Here is a 21,841-nt window from a genome sequence, read left to right on the forward strand (position 1 = left end):
CGTGGGAGAAGGACCTTAGTAAGAGAAATGACCAAGATTGTCTGCTGAAACCTAGATTGAACCTTTGGGCCTCAATTTTGAGCGTTATGTCTGGGTCAAACCAGGCAACGCTCATCACCTGCCCAATACCATCCCTACAGTGAAACACGGTGGTGGCAGCATCATGCTGTGGGGTGTTTTTCAGTGCCTGGAACAGGGAGACTGGTCAGCGTTGTTGAAAAGCTGAATGCAGCAAAGTACAGAGATAATCTTCATGAAAACCTGATCCAGAGCACAGGGGACCTCAGACCGGGCAGAAGGTTCACCTTCCCACAAGATAATGACCCTAACCAACCAAGACAACACAAGAGGGGTTTAGGGACAACTCTGTGAATGTCCTTGAGTGGCCCAGCCAGAACCCTGACTTGAACCCAATCGAACTTCTCTATAGAGACCTATAAACGGTGTCCACAGGCAGTCTCCATCCAACCTGACAGAGCTTGAGAGGATCTGCAAAGAAGAATGGCAGAAAATCCCCAAATCCAGGTGTGCGAACCTTGTGGCATCATACTACAAGAAGACTGGAGGCTGTAATTGCTGGCAAAGGTGCTTCAAGTAAGTACTAAGTACGGTATGTGAATATTTATATCAATACAAAAAGTGTTAGTAAATTAAAAAAAACAAAAACAAAAACTAACATTTCTAACATTCTGTTTTTACTTTATCACTACGGGGGTATTGAGTGCAGAATGAGGCTAAAAAACTTGATTTTTGTCTTTTAATTTGCACAAAGCCACAACATAACAAAATGTTAAAAAGTGAAAGGGTCTGAAGACTTTTCAAATGTAGTGTATATGTATATACTACACACACACATCTGTGTGTAGATATATATATAACACATACATATTTAATAACATTTTATCTGAATCCTGCTACATGGTAATGACTTGGCACTTTTTATGGTTCTGGATGACTATGCATTAGGAAACACTATGACTCAATGGGGGTATGGAGACCAGAACGCCATGAATCTTTGCAGTTAGGACATGCGATTTCAGAGTTCTCTTAAAAAAGGGGAAGAAGTCTGTTGGTACAGTACATTGTTTGGTAATCATTATTACACCTCTTACAAGAGTCTCTCTGTAAATGTCAGGAGAGACATACTGTACATGGGACAATATTTCTTAAAGTCGATATCTGCAATTTCCCACAGGCAAAAGGTTATATGAATAACATATCTAATGCATATATGTTTTATAGGGGAGTTAACGAGCTGAAGAGCTTGTATACAGCAGAAATTCTGCTATTTCTACTTATATGCCAGAACTTGTCAGTTGTTCTGTTCCAGTGTTACAGCACAATATTATGTCCTATTCTGGATGGAAAATACTTTGGACTTGTGTCTTGACTAGATATAGAGAGTTTTACCTATGAGCAAGTGCAGTGGCAAACTGTAGGGAATCATTTGCATCATAGCTTTCACAGTTTCCTCAATATCCTGATCACATGTCCCTGATACCAAATAAAGGGTCGTGTCTTTTAATACTATGTGGTCATTCATTTACAGTAAAATAGCACAAGTAAACAGATGTGATCAGCCCGTATTTGAGGAAACTTTAAATATTTACCTTAAGAAAATTCTGCAAGGCCTCTTGGACTGTCGCAGTGGGAGGATTTCCAAAAAGTGTAGCAGCAACCTTTCTCTCAATCCAGGACAGCTGAGAAACCTGAGCAGATACAATTAACTATAGAGTTCAACAAAGACATGTTTTTCAGATAACGTGCTTTTATTTATGAGAAGAGAAAACAGCAAAATTTTGAAAATGACATATATTTGCTTTATTACATGGTACGCTGTATCTTTAGTGTTTGCAACATTTTCTGCATGTTTCTCTTGCAGAGATGACAATGTTACCTCCCTTATGATTCCCATATCTCTTTCTCAGTCCCAACTGCAATATGAGAATGATAGGATAGGCGTTACCCCCTTGGCCCCATATAATTATCATGGCTGCTGCAGAGTATGGAGGGGGCTCTGGAGCCAAGTCCGCTTTATATGCAGTGGGTATAAACTGTATATTAGCGGATGACACTCTGCAGCAACAGCCCAAATCAGAGATAATTCTAATCCTGTCCGTTTAACCACTTAGATGCCACAGTCTTGATCATCTGTCACCACATTGGGGCCCCTTGTGATATAACCTCAGGGTACTGATGGTTTGGCACGGCAGCTGAAAGGCTAATGAAAGATTTGCCATCTTGGTTCTTCTTTTAGGACTTGGTCAGAGGCAGGGCTTAATAGGAGACCTCTGACAGGTGAAAAGAAGTGCTAAAGTATATTATATGAGAACTCAAGCGATTGTATGCTTCAGTTCCCTAATGGCACAAAATAAAAGATGAAAAAGTGATAAAACTACAGTGTTAACAAAAAAAAAAAAAATCTAAAAATATGCAAAACACTTAGGCCCGAGGAAGGTATCATTTCGATACTGGAACATGTTGTCCAATAAAGCTACATGTGTACTTGAGCTTCTGCCAATGTCTATAAGCAGCGACAGCTAAGCCTCCTTTTTCCATCCCACTGGTTCACTGGGGTCAGGAAGGATATTGTTTCTCCTTAGGGAGATCACCTCGAAGGTTTGAGGAAATTTATAAAGCCATCTATGATACGCGGGGAAATATGTAAATGGCAGGATGGAACAATACCTCCGCAGTGACACCTATTGGAAGGCAGCATTCCTCCAAATCAATGTCAGAACTTTTAACAAGCCTTGTAACAATGACTGGGAATTAGGAGCCAAAGCCATAATCTGGCTTAATAGGGCATAACAATAATTGAATTGTCTTCATAAGACAGATCCTTTAAGATCATAACTATCCTATATATTCTATACTGGCAACTCATTATTGGGTAGATGAATTTCAATGCCTATTCTACAGCATTAAAAAGGTATGAAGCAAGAACAAAGAATTTCAAGGCAGTGAGAGAAAAAACATATTCTAAGATATATAACAGATATTTTATGTAAAATGATCAGTTTTTTCAAAACCAAAGCTTATTACACTGTGAAATTTGAATTCCCATTTCCTATTGAACAACTACACAGACTATAACACACTATAGAAATAATGCTTAGCAAACTATAGCTATTTTAAAAAGTGTCGAAGACAGCCCTTTTTTATGTGGGCACAATAAACAATAGCATGAGGTCTGTACGTTTAAGGCCGCCTGCAGACAGCCGGGTCGGATCCTGCTGCGAGAATTCTCGCAGCGGGATCCGGCCTCCGCCCCCTGCAGTGACCAGTGCGGATCACCTGCTTCTGCGTCTGCTCTGTGATGTGGTGGCTGCCACCCAGCCGCCGCAAGCGCAGAGCGGAGCCAGCACGTCGGTAGTGACATTTCTGTGCGGGCCTCTGTGAGACTCGCACAGAAATAGAACATCCTGCGATTTGCTTTCCGTGCGTGTTTTCACAAATTGTGGCTGTGTGCATAGGATTGCATTTTGTAATGCAATCTTACGCAGGCGAGCACGGGCGGAAATTCTGCGGGAAATCCCACTGCGGAATTTCCGCCTGTGTGCAGAGGGCCTAAAGAGCGAATTCCCTGAAAAAGAAATTTTATTTTTCTGTCAGCTCTGTATAAAGGCCCATTTACACCAGCAAATGATCGCTCAAACAACAGTTTGAGTGACGGCTTTGAGCGATCATTTTGCATAAACTATTAAGTAGCTACTCAGCTACTTAAGTACCAATCAGGTGTGCAAATGAAGACTTCCCTGAATGCAGTTAATAGCCCAAGGGGTCTTATCTGTGCTCAGATCCTTTGTTCTCCATGGGGAAAGAATGCTATCAGCACTCCCAGTGGAGAACTGCTGGTAAGAGTGAAGGACGATTTTTAAGTTAGACTGAATTTAACGATCGGTTAGCAATGCCCGAAAAGCGCATGATGGGCAAACATTTAGACACAACGGTTATCGCTAAAATGATCACCGATTATCCAACATCGGCTGTTGTAAATGTTAGGTAAGCTGTATTATTTGGATATTTTCATCAAATATATTTTATTGATTTTGTAATTTGACAAAGTACATAAAATGTAAATCACAAAAACAAAGTATATAATAAAACAAAAGAACTATTGTGGTGAGTCCATGGATGGACTTTACGTGGCTTCCCAGTGGTAACAGGTCTAAATCACTGGCGTAACTATAGGGGATGCAGTTGGACCCGGGCCCAGGAGCCTGAGGGGGCCCACAAGGTCTCTCTTTTCTAGGGGCCCTGTTACAGGTTTTGCATTCGAGCCCAGGAGCTTCAAGTTACACCTCTGGTCTAAATCATATTGCACATTATTTGAAAGATGCGAAATTGGCCAATTCTTATATATCTAATAATATATCATATTATTCTGTTTACATAATTTAATTCTTCAATTGGTCCTGGAATCACCTGAAGTATAACATGGGTAAATATTAAACTAAGAAAGAATAAAGAAAAAGAATGAAGACCAACAAACATTTGTCTATTTTAACTAATGTAAGCATTATAAATCAAACACTTAATTGCATTGCCTCATTAAAGAAAAAGTAACAAAAAATAAAAACTACAACAAAAAGTATATATCCATTACACAAAGTTTAGAAATAGGAAACACAGCTCCCACCTTGAGTGAAGAGAGCAAACTATGTCATACAAGCCTAAATCCCAAGCCTTGTAAGTGAATAACACAAAATAACCAGAACAGAATGAAGTGTGTGATATTGCAATGACAAATACAATGGCATGAGGCTTACTGCCTACAATGTCAACGCCAACAGTGAAGTTAATACCTAACAACGCTTACTCAGCGTGATGTTCCAATTTCTTACTGACCAACAATCTGCCCGAGGGTCGACAAGGTAAGTATTTCAGATAGATACAGAGCAGTCCCATAACTTGCAATATTAATTAGATTCAGGGCGACCACTGTAGGTTGAAGCTTCTGTAACTTGTGACTATAACTCTATGTCAAATTAGTAATTGGTTCCAAAGCCCCAAAATGTCAACCAAAAGTAATACAAAATGAAGAGTAACGAAAATTAAGCAGATAAGTCATACAGATAAAACAAGTGCTTACATTTCAAAGTCAGAGAGAATTGCTGGAGGTTGTAAATCACTTTCGATGTTGAGGACAGGATCTTCTACAGTACACACAATGTACCAAAAGAAATAACATGGAGTCACCCGCAGCTGGTGTCCAAGGGATCAGTCTAATGCCCAAGCTGATTGGCTGGAAAATCCAGCCAATCACACATTTTGCAGATTGCCAGTGCATATGACATTGTATGTTGAGTCTGGTTTGAAGTTACAATGTCCCATTATATGGTGAAAACATTATATCCTGAAGCCACTGTAACTTTAAGGACCACTGTAAATTCATGGTCTTAAGTCGGCTATAGGAAACACTGGGCCAGATTTATCGAAAATGTATTAAATTTGGATGGCTTAAACTTAGACTAGATGCACCAAATTTATCAAAGTGGCACATGCTGTATTGGTAATTTGGGGCATATTTAGACACTTTTGCCTACCTTTATGTCACCTTTTCCTTGGCTAACTTTAAGTCGATATTTGCACACCAACAATTCGCCAAAATGTGGTGTATTTTAAGCCACACCTTTGGCTAACAAGAAGCAAAAAGGCTTTAAAACTAAATAAACGTGGCACATGGCATGGGCACAAGAGGCCTTGTGCATTTGGATTAGTAAATCTGCTCCGCGGTCTACAAATTGGCCATGGTCTGTCAGTGCAGCATTATGGGAGCTATTATCTTCCAGCTCCTCAAAGTGGTCAGAGCCAGAACTGTAATAGAAGGCATCACTCCCACTGATTTCAATGGGAGTGAAGCCAACTGCTACACTTCCAGCCCTTACCAAAGATGTGGATGTCAAGCCCCACTGCACTACACCTGAGCAGTGGACCCCTGCCAATGAACTATTAATGACCTATCCAAAGGATAGGTCATCATAGAAAAAGTCCCAAATTACTCTTTTAAGACTGAAGAATATTAGTAATTTGGCCACTGGGTTACATTTGTACTCCGTGTCACAGACTGACACTATGCAGAGATATTTAACACTACTCGCAGCAGAAGAGTAAAAAATGTTCTTGAGTAATAACTGTTTCAGCAGGATGAATCACAGTCAATGAGGAAATCCATTAAGTTCAAGTACCGTATGTGAGTCAACTATGTAGTAGGTGTCAGGGTGTGAGGCAGACAGATCTTTTCCTCTTGACACAAAATGCAAGCATTTATTTTTAGCACCTTGCACGTGAATTTTATAGCCTAAAAAGAGGACTGTATTAGTCACAGCAAAACAACCTATTGCAAAAGAAAAAACTATTTGTAACTTTATTTTTTAGCTTTGGCGCTTTATTAAGACAAAGTAATAAATAGAAATAAAGAAAGTAAGCTACATTTCCTTGTGGTAAAAGTCAAAGTATATAAAACAAAATCACTGTCTATTCTGAATCATCCTGCCGTGTTTCCTCAGAAATAAGACACTGTCTTATATTAATTTTTACCCCGAAAGAGGCACAGTGTCTTATTTTTGGAGCTGTTTTACACACTCACCTGGGTCCCTTGCATTGGGGCAGGCTGCAGTGTCCCCAGCTTTGACACAGCACTCTTTCTGGTGATGGGGTTTTGAATACCCCGCCTCCAGCAAGCGAGTGCTGTGATTGGATCACGAGCGCCAATGCTCAGCCAATCAGCTGGCTCTGATTCACTGAGCCAGCGGCGCACGTTATCCAATCACAACACCAGTTTGCTGGAGGTGGGATATTCAAAGCCCCATCACCAGAAAGAAAGTGCTGTGTCAAAGCTGGGGACATGACAGCCTGACGCAGCGCTGGAGGCCACCGCGAGGGACGCAGATGCCGCTGGCTAGGTGAGTATTGCTGGGTTTTTTTGCATGTAGTTTAGCTAGGGCTTATTTTTGGATGCTTATATTTTAAGCCTCCCCTAAAATCGGGGGTAGGGCTTATTTTTGGCATGGGGCAGTATTAGGGTCTCTTATTGTAAGTAAAGGTACTAGAGGGATCCTCTGATTGAGACCCTCCAAGTAAGTCTAGGTATTGCAAATACAAGTTCTAGTCCTGGAGTGAGCTGCTGTCTATGTATCAGATCTTCAATTGAATAGCAAATCCCCAGTGATAACATGTAATACTTATTTATCCACTTCTTAGTGACAGGTAGACATGCTTAATGCAAATAGGTTGTCCAAAGTGGATAAATGGATTTTCCTGGTATTAAGGTATTGATGACTGTGAAAGTATTAAGAGGATCTGTGCTACACTTTATTTAAGGGTTAATATTTAGTCTCACTGAACTGTTCTTGAATCTAGTAGAATCAGCATTTCCTGAAGATCATGTTTGGTCATTGTGCCCGCATTGCTTTACTAGGATGGTGTGGGCAAAAAGTCACATAATTAATTACTCATTAAACTTAGTCATGATTTGTGAAGTTTAGCATGGTGGTCCACCATGATAGGCCTCTATACTCCCTTTGTCTGCTCGCACTATAAATAAAGTTAAAACTGGGCTGGGCTCTTTAGAAAGAGCATATAGCAGTGGCTTCACACAGTTGATGTAGCTTGTTCTTTCTCTGATGATCGTGGTTTATTAATTTGGACACATGAGAGAACTCAGATCCTGGTAACCTTATTACCAAATCTAAATTTAAAGGTTTACTCCATCAATGACCTATCTAAAGGACAGGTCTTCAATATTAGATCAGTGGGATCCACAAGTGAGGACCGCTGCCAATTCGCTGACTGAAGTGACCACAGTACTCAGATGAGCACTGCGGCCATTTCACTGCATATCAGCCACAACACTGTACATTTTATAACTGCTGTCTTGTATAGCAACTCAATCCCATTCACTTGAATGGGACTAATCTGCTTTTGGGCCATGTGACTGATGAATGCAACGTCAAAGGTCTGTCGTTACTTCAACCTGATGATCATTGGGGGTCCCGAGCGGCAGACACCCACCAATGTGATGTTGATGATCTTCCCTGATGACAAATTATCAATATCTCAGGCCTGGAAAATCCTTTGAACTTTGAAATGCAGAACATACTGCATTTTCATAATAACTGGAATAATAAAATTGTCCAATGCTACAAAAACAGTGTACTATAGCCATTTCACCATGGTTTACGGCAGTTTCTGCAAGCAGCAGATTGTTTGACAAATATGCCAACATTGAGTTCTGTATTCTGCTGACCTTGCAGGGGACATAGTCCTATCACACAGTGGCAAGACTAGCTCCTTTAGAAGGCATATTTTGGGAGGCCGTTGATTATACTCAGCTTTATACCATTGTTACTACAATGGTACAGTGTGGAAACAGCGTTAACGCCTTCAAATTGAGACACTCTCGTCAGAACATGACCAACAAAGAAACCTTCTTGAATACAGAAATGATTGCATAGCTCCACCTATATGGTAAAAGAGCTGCCGCAGATCCAACTAAAAACCATGGCAGGAAAAATGCAAATAGCCCAGCCTGCAAGACATTTATGGCACACACAGGATATACTCTAAAAGTCTGATAAATGTGGAACTGCACCCATCTGAAGTTTTGGCCTTTGGCTCAGGTTAATACGGTGGCCGGGAGGTATGGGAGCAGCCGATTGGGCTGTGCTACACTGTTTCAGTGTCTCTCATTGAAGTGAAGAACAGTTACAGAAACAGCGTAGCTTCCGATATATTATACTAGTAATATTCTTGAAGATACCCATTTTATTTGTACTGTATGGAGCACAGATTAGCAAAATTGGCCATTAGTCAGTACTATTGGAGAGTTGCAAAGAAATAAGTTTTATTGCTGATTATAGGGAATCTGTCACTAGGTTTATGATGCCTATCTGAGACCAACATAACCCTAAGTGACAAAGTTCCTGATTCCATCAATGGATCACTTACTTTGTTTAGTGCTGACATGTGAGCTATGCAACGGTACAGTGGCCTGCTCAATGATGTCTGTAAGCAGTGTGATGTAGTCCCTGATATTTGTGAGCTGCTGACTTCCCCGATGCGGATTGGCAGCTTTCTTCATAAACACAGTATAAGAGGAAAGCTGTCAATCAGGGCAAGCTGTAGTTCATGAATAACGAGAACTACAACTTCAGGTCCAGCTACTCTAAAGTCTCTCTCAGTAGTTTACCCTGCCCTCGTAAACCTGGTCTGGTGACAGATTCCCTTTAATGTAGACATGCATTGAAGACTACTTACAGCATAGCACCATCTGCCCAAGAGGTAGTATTGTAGAGGGTCTTCGGGATGAAGTTCTATTGCTATATCCAAATGCTCCTGCAACATGAACATCAATCATATGCTGACTTAGTATGCTTTTCAAGTAAAATAAGCAGGTTATTACCATATTTTACAACAATGTTAAGACAATCTGAAGACTTTTGCTCTAAGAACATGACAATAACTATACAACTCTACTGTATTGCCAACGGCTCTCCAGAACACTCAGCACACCTGATTCACATTTTGCTAATGTGTTCGCCTGGCATGATGGACGTTCTGGGTTTGTTAATATGGCACCTGCCTGTTTACATTTACAATAATGATGCATTGATCAGTCACTGACAATCCATGGAATGATTCATGTGCTAAATCAGTTTTGCGTAGGACTTCCTTTATACTCTGTCTAACGTATGCTACTTATTGCCTGGTTTTGTAACTATGCTTAACCACTTTACCCTGCTGCCAGTTTTGGCCTTCCTAACCAAACCCGATTTTTTGAAATCTGACATGTATGGAACACAGATTTAAGTTGTAATACATTTGGAATGCTTTTACTTATACAAGTGATTCTGGGAGTGCTTTTTATGACATATTGTACTTTGTGTTAGTGGTCAATTTTGGTCAATACGGTTTACGGGTTTTTTGTTTTTTTAATCTTAAAATTACAAAACGTTTTGAAAAATTAGCAATTTTCAAACTTAGAATTTTTCTGCTTGTAAGACAGATAATTATAATATGATTATAATCATACCACAAAATAGCTAATAAATAACAGTTACCATATGTGCACTGTATGTAGGTACCATTTCGAAAGCAACCTCTTAGTTATTTTGGATGTCAGAAAGTGTGTAATTATAGCGATAAGTTTTCTAATTTTGATGAAATTAACAAAATCTATTTTTAAGGGACCAATTCAGTCCGGCAGTGACTTTGAAAGGCCTGTGTATTAGAAACCTCCATAAAATCACTCCATTTTATAAAGTGCTCGCAGTTTTCAAAATGCCATTTACAAATTCTGTTACCTCTTTAGCTGTTTCACAGGAGGTGAGGCAAAGAGGAGGATACATTTAGAAAATTAAATTTTCCTTTCAGATTTTCGATTTCAATATGTTTTTCTGGTTATCAGGTAAACAAAACTCAATATTTATTACCCTGAATCTGCCGGACTCAGAAATCAAGGATTTTGGGGCCTCCCTTTTATTGGGCCAATTTTTCATTGCCATATTCAAAGAACTATAAATTTTCTATTTTTCCATCTACGAAGCTGTGAGAAGTCTTTATTGGTACCATATTCGGGTGTAGACTAAATTTCTGATTGCTTTTTATTGCAATTTTAGAAGATGACTTGTTCAAAAAAATGTAATTCTGACTGTTTTTAATTTTATGGAATCCATTCACTGTGCGGTTTAATTTACAGGTTATCCTTATTCCAAAGTGTTACAATCTAAAGTTGGACAGAGCACATTTCTGAAAAGTTAGTACAGCGCAGAGCAGTATTTTATGACAGTGCCATCATATAGGGAAGGCTGCCAATCACTGCTAGGACCGCCCACTGGACTCCTAAGTAAAGAAAGAGCAGAGATATAAATGAATAAAATATAAGTTATACTGAATCTTTCCCCATAAAACTATATATCAATCTGCTCAGCTCCTCTTGCTATATAACATGATGCCTGCAAAATGAATACCAAGTTCGCTTCAATAAATTAGTAGATCCCATTTATACATCAAATGTGCACTGATGGTTGAAGTTGAGCCCGAGCTACAAAATGTTGAGTTTCCATTCTACTAAAAAGTTTCAACAAACCTTAAAAAGATAGCCGTTCTTGATTTTATTCTGCACATTCTCAAATTCAGACATGTATCCGCACATAACTGCATACCTAAAAGACAGAATGGAAAATGGCAAGATCATCGATATATTAACTGATGATATATGGTTCATTTACAAAGTCATTTTTGTTGAACTTTTTTAGGCTTGGTTTATGTGTGTTTGTTAGTTTCAGGCCTCCCTCACACAGGAGTTTGCTTTTCAACAATGTGTTTACTCCGATTTCAGCAGCGCTGGCATTCGTTATGCCAGCAAAGTTGAAGGGCTGTGATTGACGCATCCAGCACTGGCTGTGATTGGCACTGGATTAGCCAATGAGAGTAATCACTTGCTGGAGGCAGGGTCTTCAAACCCCGTCACTAGCAAAAGATCCTGTGACAGGTGCCCCAAACCTGGAAAGCAGTGCCAGGGACCAGACAGCGTCAGCATCAGTGAGTATAACTTTTTTTTTTGGTAGTGCAGCTAGCCATGTTGTGCCGCGCTTTCAGGAGTGCTGCTAATGCTGTCTATTCATTTCAATGGGCGATGCAGTGCTGAAAATGGCCAAAGATAGAACAAGCATCGCTCTCAAAGTGCAGCGTTGAAGACGCTGCGGTTTGACGCTTGCGTGAACAGCCCCATTGAAATGAATAGGAGTGTTGTATAGCGTTTAGCGCTATGCTGAAAAGGCAGCGCTAAACTCTGTAAAAAAGGTCTGTCTGAGGGAGACCTCAGGATTGCTGACTTTGCTATCTTGTTTCCACTTTTTTGCTTTGATTCCATTGTTCTATTTACTCACTTATTAGAAATGTACTGTATATACCGGCGTATAAGACGACTTTTGAACCCCGAAAAATCTGCTCTGAAGTCGGGGGTCGTCTTATACGCCGGTAATACAAAAAAAAAAATCAGTACTCACCTCCCCCGGCGTTCTGTCGCACTCCGGCAGGCTATCGCTCCCATCTGGTCCCCGGCAGAACATTGCTTTCTGAATGCGGGGCTTGAAATCCCCGCCTCCAGAAAGCTAATACACACGCCGTCAGCCAGTTACAGCCATTCAATGACATCATTAAATGGCTGTGATTGGCTGAAGGCGCACGTGTGTTAGCAATCACACCCATTCGATGATGTCATTGAATAGTGTGATTGGCTGAAGCCACGTGTGTTTTAGCCAATCACAGCCATTCAATGATGTCATTGAATGGCTGTAACTGGCTGACGGCGTGTGTATTAGCTTTCTGGAGGCGGGGATTTCAAGCCCTGCATTCAGAAAGCAATGTTCTGCCGGGGACCAGATGGGAGCGATAGCCTGCCGGAGCGCGACAGGACGCCGGGGGAGGTGAGTACTGATTTTTTTTTTTCTCCACTGTATTACCGGCGTATAAGGTGAAAGTTGGGGGGTCGTCTTATACGCCCCGTCGCCTTATACGCCGGTATATATGGTAATAAAAATGTCATATGATAGAAATATGTAATGTGTGATGAGAAAAATGTAATTAACATAACAGCATCCATAAAATTTAGCAAATTGAAGTACAGTATGTCTTTATGCACAGCGGTCTATTCTGGTGTCCATGTCCTTTTAAATAACGTAGAAGAAAGTGCACTGCTGTGTTGAAGCCCCCAAACTACCATTTAGATGTCAAGTTTTAGCAACTTTATGGAGTTGGTTTGGGCAGAGAACATGTTCTGTATACTAGTTATATTAAAGTGTTCAGTGCCTACTAATTCTGTCAAACCAACATGCCGTTATTCTTCAAAAGAACCCATGCGAAACACTATGCAAAGATTAATGTGATCGATGTCGTCTACCGGCTTTTTATACTGCACAATTGTTAGGCTCTGCTCACGCTCTGTAGATGGGTTATACATCAAGAATATTTCCTGTCGTACACATTAGATTGTCAACGAAATCTGTGTCAATGGTCAGGATTTGTGGGCATATATATCTTATTTACCAGGATAAGTGATACAGGGGTATACAGTAGCTATAGTAAATGTAGAGAGGTAGCTGCCATGCCTAGACCTGGTGCATAACGGATCCAAAGGCTTCTATGCTACAAGATGACACCAGTATGACAAATGGCATGGTAGGTGGGAGACGTATTCCAGATTTGGGGTCCTGCAGCCTTTGGGTAAGTGCAAGTAACTTCCTGCTAGTTTTACTTTGGTCGTCTTCGTATAAAATGCGGTCAGAAACCATTATAAAACTTTTAGCACACATGCCAGAACTACTGAGTAGTGCTGGGTCAGCTTTGTGTACGAGAATGACATCTGCATGTAAATCAATGCCTTGACCGCTGCCTTTAGCTACTTTAAAAACTGTGTCCCGAAGGGCGCATTCCTCCTGCTAGACAAGAGACTGTCTGTTTACAGTGTTTTTGGAAGGGTGCAGGGTGAATAGACAAGGGAACAAAGTGGCTCCTACATGCGGATTCACCCACTGAGAACTCAGCGCAGGTCATTCTCTCATATCACAAAACCAACCCAACACTTTTCAGATGTTCTTCGCTTCCTGGAAGCCCTGCCAATGCATACAGCATGGCGAAAAAAACTGTTGTAAATTCTGCATCCCAAATAAGAGGGCTGTAACCTCATCCAGACCGGTATGGGATAAACTGTGTGCAGAAATGAAGTCCAAATCCCCCCAAAACATCCAGGAGCACAACTAATTATGTGGCTGCGATTAATCTGCCAGTGAAAGACAATCCCACAGTTCCTCGAAAAGTAAACACAGTAGTTGGCCTTGCGTGAGTCCTAGCGAGATTGTCAAACATTGTGGGGAAGGATGCAGACTGTGATCAAAGAGCGCTGAAAAGAATCTGGCTAATCTTGCTGGTGCTCCTGTCAGCTGCAACAGTAGCGTGCAAGAACTTCTCACAAGGAAGGAGGGGGTGTAGTAGGCTGGAAGGGTCAATAGAGTTCATTCATTAAGGAGACAGCTCTTAAAACTGCCAAGAGAAATAATAAAAGGACAAAAAGAAAAAAAGTACCTAGAAGTTCCTGTGTGCCTTTCAAAAGCTATATATTTATATATTAATGTCCCCTGGTGCAAGCACCCAGTCATGGCAGACCGTTTCTGCAGGGTGGTTTGCATTGCCTTCCCCAGTCATCTTTATCCCCCAGGGGAGTAGCTAAAGGCTCCTGGGCCTGGGTGCAAAAGTTTATCTTGGGGCCCCCCAACTTCTCTTAACCCGAGAAACCCCCAGGCAGCTACATTGATATATAAATAAAAGAGTTATGATTTTTTAAAAGTGGGGAGGAAAACTAAAATACAAAAAAAACAGGGGTGACCGACTGTCATATGCGATGGCCCCCTATAGCAAACGCAGGATTGACGGGGGCAACCCTAGATTTCCACTCCATAGCAGACCAGTTTCATCGTTCACGACACCAATGCAAAGGGAGGCAACGTGGGTGTCAAAGTCAGTAAAAGTAATGGGCGCCATGAGACCAAATATCCTTCAAGCGAGGGGCCTTTAATAATGGTGCCACCTGTCTCTGGATGGTGGACAATGACAGCTGGAGCTGCTCATGCTTGTCGGATGAACACACAATCCTCTACTGGTGGTCTGCCGGGGGTGTCCTGAACCCAGTCACCTTGTGTGCCCTCACGCATTCACTGGTCCCAACACCTTCTAATAGTCTGGTCAGAATGTCCCAGGTCGCGGCAATTTGTTGATACAACCATCCAGCTTCTTACATTCCAAGCAGAAGAAGATGTCACTACACACAAGGAGCCTCTAAGAAGGGTGGAACCACTTTTAGGGCCTCAGGTGGTAAGACCGTTCATCTAATCACACCACAGCTCTAATCATTTGTATATCTGCCTGAGATGTAACTGCATGCCGAGTTTTGTAGCAAAATGACAACTTCTTCTAGGGGCTTGACTTTTTTTCCAACAAAGAGTGCATCTAGTCACCTTTAGTCAGCACCATCTTTAAAGGGGTGGTTTGGTTGCCCAGACAATTTTTAGCTTCAAAGTTGTGAAAATAATAAAAGTAACGGTTCTTACCCATTCTCAGCCTCGGTGATCCAGCACTACAACAGGCGGGCCTTCTGGTCTGTATTTGGAAACAAATACCATCTCACTGCCATAGCCAATTAGAGGACACAGCTATTATGTGTCGTTCTCCTGACATCACTGTTAGGATCCATGGAGCCATGATGCCAAGAGAATGGAACATGACCACTGGCTGTAGAGTTCAAAAGATATCCGTTCCCGAACAAAGACCTCGAGAACTGCGGGGCTGCAGTACTGGATCGCTAGGGCCGAGTATGAGTAAGTACAGCTTCTTTTGTTATTTTAACCCTTTGCAATCCAATTTTGGATTTAGGGTTTCCTAGGGGGTTTTCTCTGTCTGCCATTATACAATGGCGGCGTCTGCTGGCTAGAGCCAGTACTGCAGTATAGGACATGCTGGAGAGGCCCCCCAACAACATAGCGGCCAGTAATATACAGTAAGAACACCTTGCCGGATGTTTTCCGACATCGGAGCTGTACAGCCTTCAATCACAAGGTCTTTAGACGTCAGACAGTGGATTGGAAAGGGTTAACAAATTTGCAGCTATATTTATAAAACTGTCGGGCAATCGGACAACCCTATCAATAGCCAGCTATTTCTGTTGCTTATATAAACCCTACAGATTGGGGACATCAGTCCTTGTCCCCAATGGGGCTCACAGTTCCTATCTCAGGCACATACTAGGTCCAATTTCATAGGAAGCCAATTAATCACTATGTTTTTATAGTGTGGAAGAAAACTCACAAAAACATAGTAAAAAACATACGTTTGTTCCTTTTAATCTGCATTGAATATGTATCACCTATATTTTTTTGTCAATTAAAGCCAGATAGTGATCAGATTCCATTCTTCTAATAGTTTTTTATTTATTCGATTGTCTGTACATGACTATGGGGGTGGCTATCTGGCATTTTCTGCAAAAATATGTCTTTTAGCAACCTCATGGGCCATTGACCCAATAGACAGGAGGGGACACATTGACTTCTATGGGAGACTGTTCTAGGCATGTTCTATGACATGTGCAGAGGTTACTGTACAAGAAGGGGGAGGAGGTGGGCCGTGACCATCACCTATTGTGAATGGTGGAACCTGTGTTATCCACATATAGGTGTTATCTTTCATTAAAGTCCTGTTGGTAATTATGATGAGATGACTGCTGAAAAGTTCTCTCTACAGAGTAGACTAGTCAATTCATAAATCCCACCTTCACAGCACAATGGCTGTTTATTGGCTCTTCTAGCACCACACCACAGCCCAGCCAATCAATGCAGCACTGGATGAACCAACGCGATAGCGGTGATTGGTTGGCTGAGCATGCCGCTTCGAGAACCAATCACAGCCATTGCTTAGTGGAGGTGGGATTTATAAATCCTGTCACCAGGAAGTGATGATGTACGAGCGGCTAGGACTGTGACAACTGCAGGAACAGTGCGGACCTCCAGAGAGGACGTGAGGACCCGGACCGTGCCTGCTAGGTAATGTTTACCTTTTTTTTTACGTAGTGTAACTAGGGATTATTTTTGGGATTAGATTTCACGCCCCTCCAAAAATCCTGAAAAATCAGGGTAGGCTTATTTTCGGGGAAACACGCCTTGTAACACTGGGGTTCTAGGTTCACGTCTGACTATGGACAACATCTGCATGGAGGTTGTATGTTCTCCGTGTTTATTTTTCTTACTCTTCTATTTCTTTGGAAATGAAAGAACAAGCCTGATGGCTAAGCTGTTAGCACTGCAGCGCTGGAATTGTAGATTGAAGTCTGACCAAGGGTGATGGTCATCTGGAGTTTTTGAAAGTTGATGCTGCCCTTGATAAGATTTTAACCTAGGACCCCAGCATTGCAAAAAACCCCAAAGTGCTAACCACTGAGCAGTGTTCACTGAACCACCACCGCTGCCTGATGTAGGCAGAAAGCTTTACAGAGTCTTTCCTTTTCACTTCTGTTTTCTGATTTCCGTTTTTAAGAAATCGGGATCAGTCAAAAAAACGGTAGTGTGACACATTCCCTTTAACAATTATTCTGGCATAGAGAGACATGCTAAAATCCAGGTGATCAAAATACATTAATGAAGGCCTGTCAGGACATTTCCACCCATAACCATAGGGGTGGGGTTATGAAATCAACTGTAATCAAGTGGAACAATGTTTTTTTTCTTTAATTACCTGCAACTGGTGTTTTATGGCATGCAATCAAGATATGAACTGTCTGATGGGCAGTTCACTCACCAAGACTGTTCTGGGCTGTCTCTCCTTTGCTTGACACAAACCCACTCCTTTCCTAGCGATTGATATCTCCAGCTAGTTTATGCCGTGTTCCAAGGCAACTGAAATGTCAATCACTAGGCAGGCGGCAAGGGAAGAGAACTGTCTACTGTATGAACTGCCCATCAGCTGGTTTACATCTCATTTGCATATCAGAAAAAAAACAATTTAAAAAGGTATAAGGAGGAAAGGGAGCAAAAAAAAAAGTATCATTACACTTGTGTTCCTATCCCAAATATGGTTAGCCTAGGATTATGAAATGCCTTAAGAGGCTTCCATTAATTTTTCCCTCTAACTGCGCATTAAGTGCAACCTGTCAGTGGGTTTGGGTAGCATGAATCCAGGACAGATATGTGCAATGTTCCTATGTCAGTGTTATTCTAAAAAGCTGTGGCGTTTCAGAATAAACACAGTTTAAAGTTTGCTTTTTTGACTCAGAATGGAGCTCTCGAGTCAAAGAGGCAGGACTTGCCAGGGTCTCCCCGCCCACACCATAAGACTGACAGCTCCTTTTCCTGTTTGTGTATAGGGCGAGAACTGTCAGTCTTCATGCTGCAGGTGGGGAGGAGCCTAGAGTGGCCCGCCTCTGACTACAGAGCTCTATTCCTGAGTCAAACAAGCAAACTTTAAAAAGTATGTTTATTTTCAAATGCCAGGACAACACTTACATTGGGGTAATATCTGTAGTGGGTTGAGTTTGCCCACCATGAACCTAGTGACGGGTTGCCTTTAATCACATTATATACTCTAGTTCAAGCTGCACAGTACTCTATGGACAAGAACTGTATCCCCAATGTAATGTACTACTATATACAAACTAGCCGCACTGTACTGGAGTATGAATAATTCCATCTCATGACTATCCTATACTGTATAGAGATGAGCGAACGTACTCGGTAAGGGCGATTTCGCAATCGAGCACCGCGATTTTCGAGTACTTCACTACTCGGGTGAAAAGTACTCGGGTGCACTGTGGGTGAGCGGGGGGTTGCAGCGGGGAGTGGGGGGGAGAGGGAGAGAGAGAGGGCTCCCCCCTGTTCCCCGCTGCTACCCCCACTCCCCTCTGCAACCCCCCGCCCCACAGCGCACCCGAGTACTTTTCACCCGAGTAGTGAAGTACTCGAAAATCGCGGTGCTCGATTGCGAAATCGCCCTTACCGAGTACGTTCGCTCATCTCTAAGCATGATACTATTTAAGTAAAATAATACTATTATTTTGTAAGCATTACTGAGTAATAAGGGAGCTGAATTTATAAATCTGATGCTCCTGTGCAGAGAATTTGGCCATAATCTAGGGGATCTTACAATGCCACATCTGTCTGGTGAATGAACACTCTCCATCTGATTCCCTTATTCTGCAAGAGCTAATCATATGAACTCAACATACCATAACTAAACGGATTGCAACTAAAAAGAAAACAACGAAAAGCGAACAGGATTAGCCAACACCTCTTAGACTTAGTTTCTCCTTGCGTGACAAGGAGACAACATGGGGCTAGTTAAAACTGGTTAAGGCCGAGGGGTTTAAAGGTAATTACAATGTGTGGTCTGAAGAGATTGTCATCTATTCCATCAACAAACACGCATGGTCACTTATCTGCTATTAACAGAGCGCAGGCTCTCCTAATCTAGAGCAACAAATTAAAACCCGGAGTATAGACCATACAAAGTGCCTTCTTTTGTAGAAACAAATAGAACTCAGCAAAAAGTTGACATAAACTTTTAAAGGATTGTACCAGAATATCAAGTTATCCCCAACCACAGGATAGGGAATAACTTGCTGATCAGTGCAGGTCTCATCGCTGAGCTCAAGCATGGGGGAACCCCGTGACCCCAAATCTCCTCCTGTGAGGTTACTGCACCCCCTGCAATGAGGAAGAGACTGAATGAAACGTTGGTCGCGTAAACGCACTAGCTCTTTATTCACTGTTGGACTGCTGAGTACCGTCACTCCCATTGAAATTTCCGTAATTTCCTTCACTCTCATTGAAATGAATGGAGCGCTGACCACAAGATTGGCCAATGCTTTATTCAGAGTGATGTCACCATAGGGGGGGGTGAGGGTAGCAACTTTTGCAGTGACAGCAAAACGGGCCATAAGAGTCCCATTCTCAAGATCGTCAGGGGTTTTAGTGGTGAGAGCTTGCTGATCAGCAAGCTATAGGGCATAACTTGATATTCTGGTAAACCCCTTTAACCACTGGTGTTAACTATAGGGGATGCGGTTGCACCCGGGCCCAGGAGCCTTAGGGAGCCCATAAGGTCGCTCTTCTCCATATAAGAAGCCCAGTACTATGAATAAAGCATTATAGTTGGGGCCCTGTTACAGGTTTTGCATTGGGGCCCAGAAGTTTCAAGTTACACCTCTGTGATAAGAGAAGTTGGGGGCCCCAAGATAAACATTTGCACCCCGGGCCCATGAGCCTTTAGCTACACCCCTGCCTTTAACAACAAATACTCAACAGGCTGCAAACCATCTGCAAACTTATAGACAAGCCATAGAAATAGTGGACTTTTGGACAATGTCCGATTATGGTCTGTTAAGGAGAAAACAATGAGGCAGATGCGTTTAATAAAAAAGGGATATGACTTGTTGAGAATACAGCATTGATAATTATGACAAATTGCATCAAAATTTTAGCACGCACTAAGTCAAACTAATAGGTGGTATAAAGTTAGACAAAAATGTCTAAAGATGTACCAAATTTACATCCAGGGTTAGAAATGGTGATAACTTTGGTGCCCTAAGTTTGCATTGCCTAACTATCAGACGGGATTAGGAGATCTGCCCTATGTCTGTTTGCAATGCCTGGACAGTTTCTAGGGCAATGGATGGAAATATATACTTGAAGTTACTTTTGGTTGCTAAGGATTGTTTTGGTCCAGATACTGCAGGTAAGCCGCACTAAGTCTACGTGCACACGGGGGTCAATTTGCTGTGGAGTGTCTGCAGCGAGCATTTTAGTGCAGATGAGCAGCAGAAAGCCTGCCACAGAACCTGCACCATTTAGTGTGGATTTTAAGCGGATTTTATCATATATTCCTGCATGAAATTTCCCCCCTAATTGAGAAGAGGTGAATTCCAAGGCAGAGACAGCGATTCAATTGACATGCTGCTGAATTGAATTCCGCACTTCATGTCAATTTCCACACGGGTTTGTATGAATTATGTAAGCAGCTTGAGGGTGCATACACACGACCGTATATCGGCTGGGTTTTCACGCCCAGCCAATATACAGCGTCCCTCTCTGTGGGGGGAGGAAGCTGGAAGAGCGGGGAGCAGTGCACTGAGCTCCTGCCTCCTCTCCACCCCCTGCCACTATTTGCAATTAAAGAGGGCGGAGCTACACCTAGGAACATAGCCCCGCCCCCTCCATTGCAAATAGTGGCAAGGGGTGGAGAGGGGGTGGATAGGAGGCAGGAGCTCAGTGCACCGCTCCCACCTCTTCCAGCCTCCTCCCCCTGCAGAGAGGGACGCCGTATATCGGCTGGGCGTGAAAACCCAGCCGATATACGGTCGTCTGAATGCACCCTGAGGATGAGATTTTTAAAAACTCATCCACTTTGCTGCTACTGTAAACGCCACATGGAAAATTCCGCTGCAAATCTGTCCAGTCTGGACCCTCCCCAAGTGTACGTTCACACAGTAGAATTGTGGCAGACATTTCTGGAATAGAAAATCAGTTCCATCCATCTGAACGAGGTCTATTTGTGCAGCGTGTGCATGGGTTTCTGCAAACTACGTGCAAATGTATGGAACGGGCACAGAAATCTCTGCCACAAATATGCCACATCAGGGCATACCCTTCAAGTGTGCCACACACTGCTTCCTGTCGACTACAAAGCATTATATGTATATATAAAAATATTTTTTCCCCCATTATATGGATGTATTGACAAAAAGATTACTTGTGGAAGACAATTCTGCGAATGAAAATGTTCTTTTTTTCCTGCACATAAATTTCTGCAAACCCCATTCAGATAAAGAGGAGTATCACAAAAGTTTCTGCCACGGCTCTGCCATGTGTGAATATACCCTAAGGCCCAATGTACACGTGCAGATTTTATTTATAAAATCCGCCTGTGGCCCCCCCCCCCCCCCCACGGGAGATCCGTGCGTCTTGCTGACCATAAGGATACATTAGCATCCGTAGGGCAGCTAAAAGCATGCGGATGGTATTTCTTCCCGATGTGCGGGTCGCGCGCACGGGAAGAAATCGAAGCATGCTTCATCTTCCTGCGGGTCTCCCGTACGGACGTCTCCCACGGCATTCATGGAAGCCGTGTGTATCCGCGGCACAGCCGCAGCTGTTTTTGTGCTGTGCCGCGGATACGTGGGAGAGCAGGAGATTTAAAATGGGACCTTTAAAGACATCGCATAGCACTCACATGCCGAGCAATGTACACGCGAGTGTGATGTTTTACATTTAAGCCAATGGGAAACACTTGAAATCCTCTT

The 21,841-nt window shown here is 42.3% G+C and overlaps 1 protein-coding gene across 2 annotated transcripts in view; it reads right to left on the reverse strand.

Annotated features, from left to right (window-relative positions):
* LOC136620827 (regulator of microtubule dynamics protein 2-like) overlaps positions 1-21,841 on the reverse strand; it is a 125,778-nt gene that overhangs the window by 15,693 nt on the left and 88,244 nt on the right. For both annotated transcript variants that reach the window (XM_066595828.1, XM_066595830.1), the window contains exons 6-8: positions 11,093-11,168; positions 9,262-9,339; positions 1,611-1,709 (exon numbers count right to left, since the gene is read on the reverse strand). In XM_066595828.1, the coding sequence (XP_066451925.1) occupies positions 1,611-1,709; positions 9,262-9,339; positions 11,093-11,168 (253 nt within the window). The remainder of the gene's footprint in view (positions 1-1,610; positions 1,710-9,261; positions 9,340-11,092; positions 11,169-21,841) is intronic.

Source organism: Eleutherodactylus coqui, chromosome 3, assembly GCF_035609145.1.
Source record: "Eleutherodactylus coqui strain aEleCoq1 chromosome 3, aEleCoq1.hap1, whole genome shotgun sequence".
NCBI lineage: Eukaryota > Metazoa > Chordata > Amphibia > Anura > Eleutherodactylidae > Eleutherodactylus > Eleutherodactylus coqui.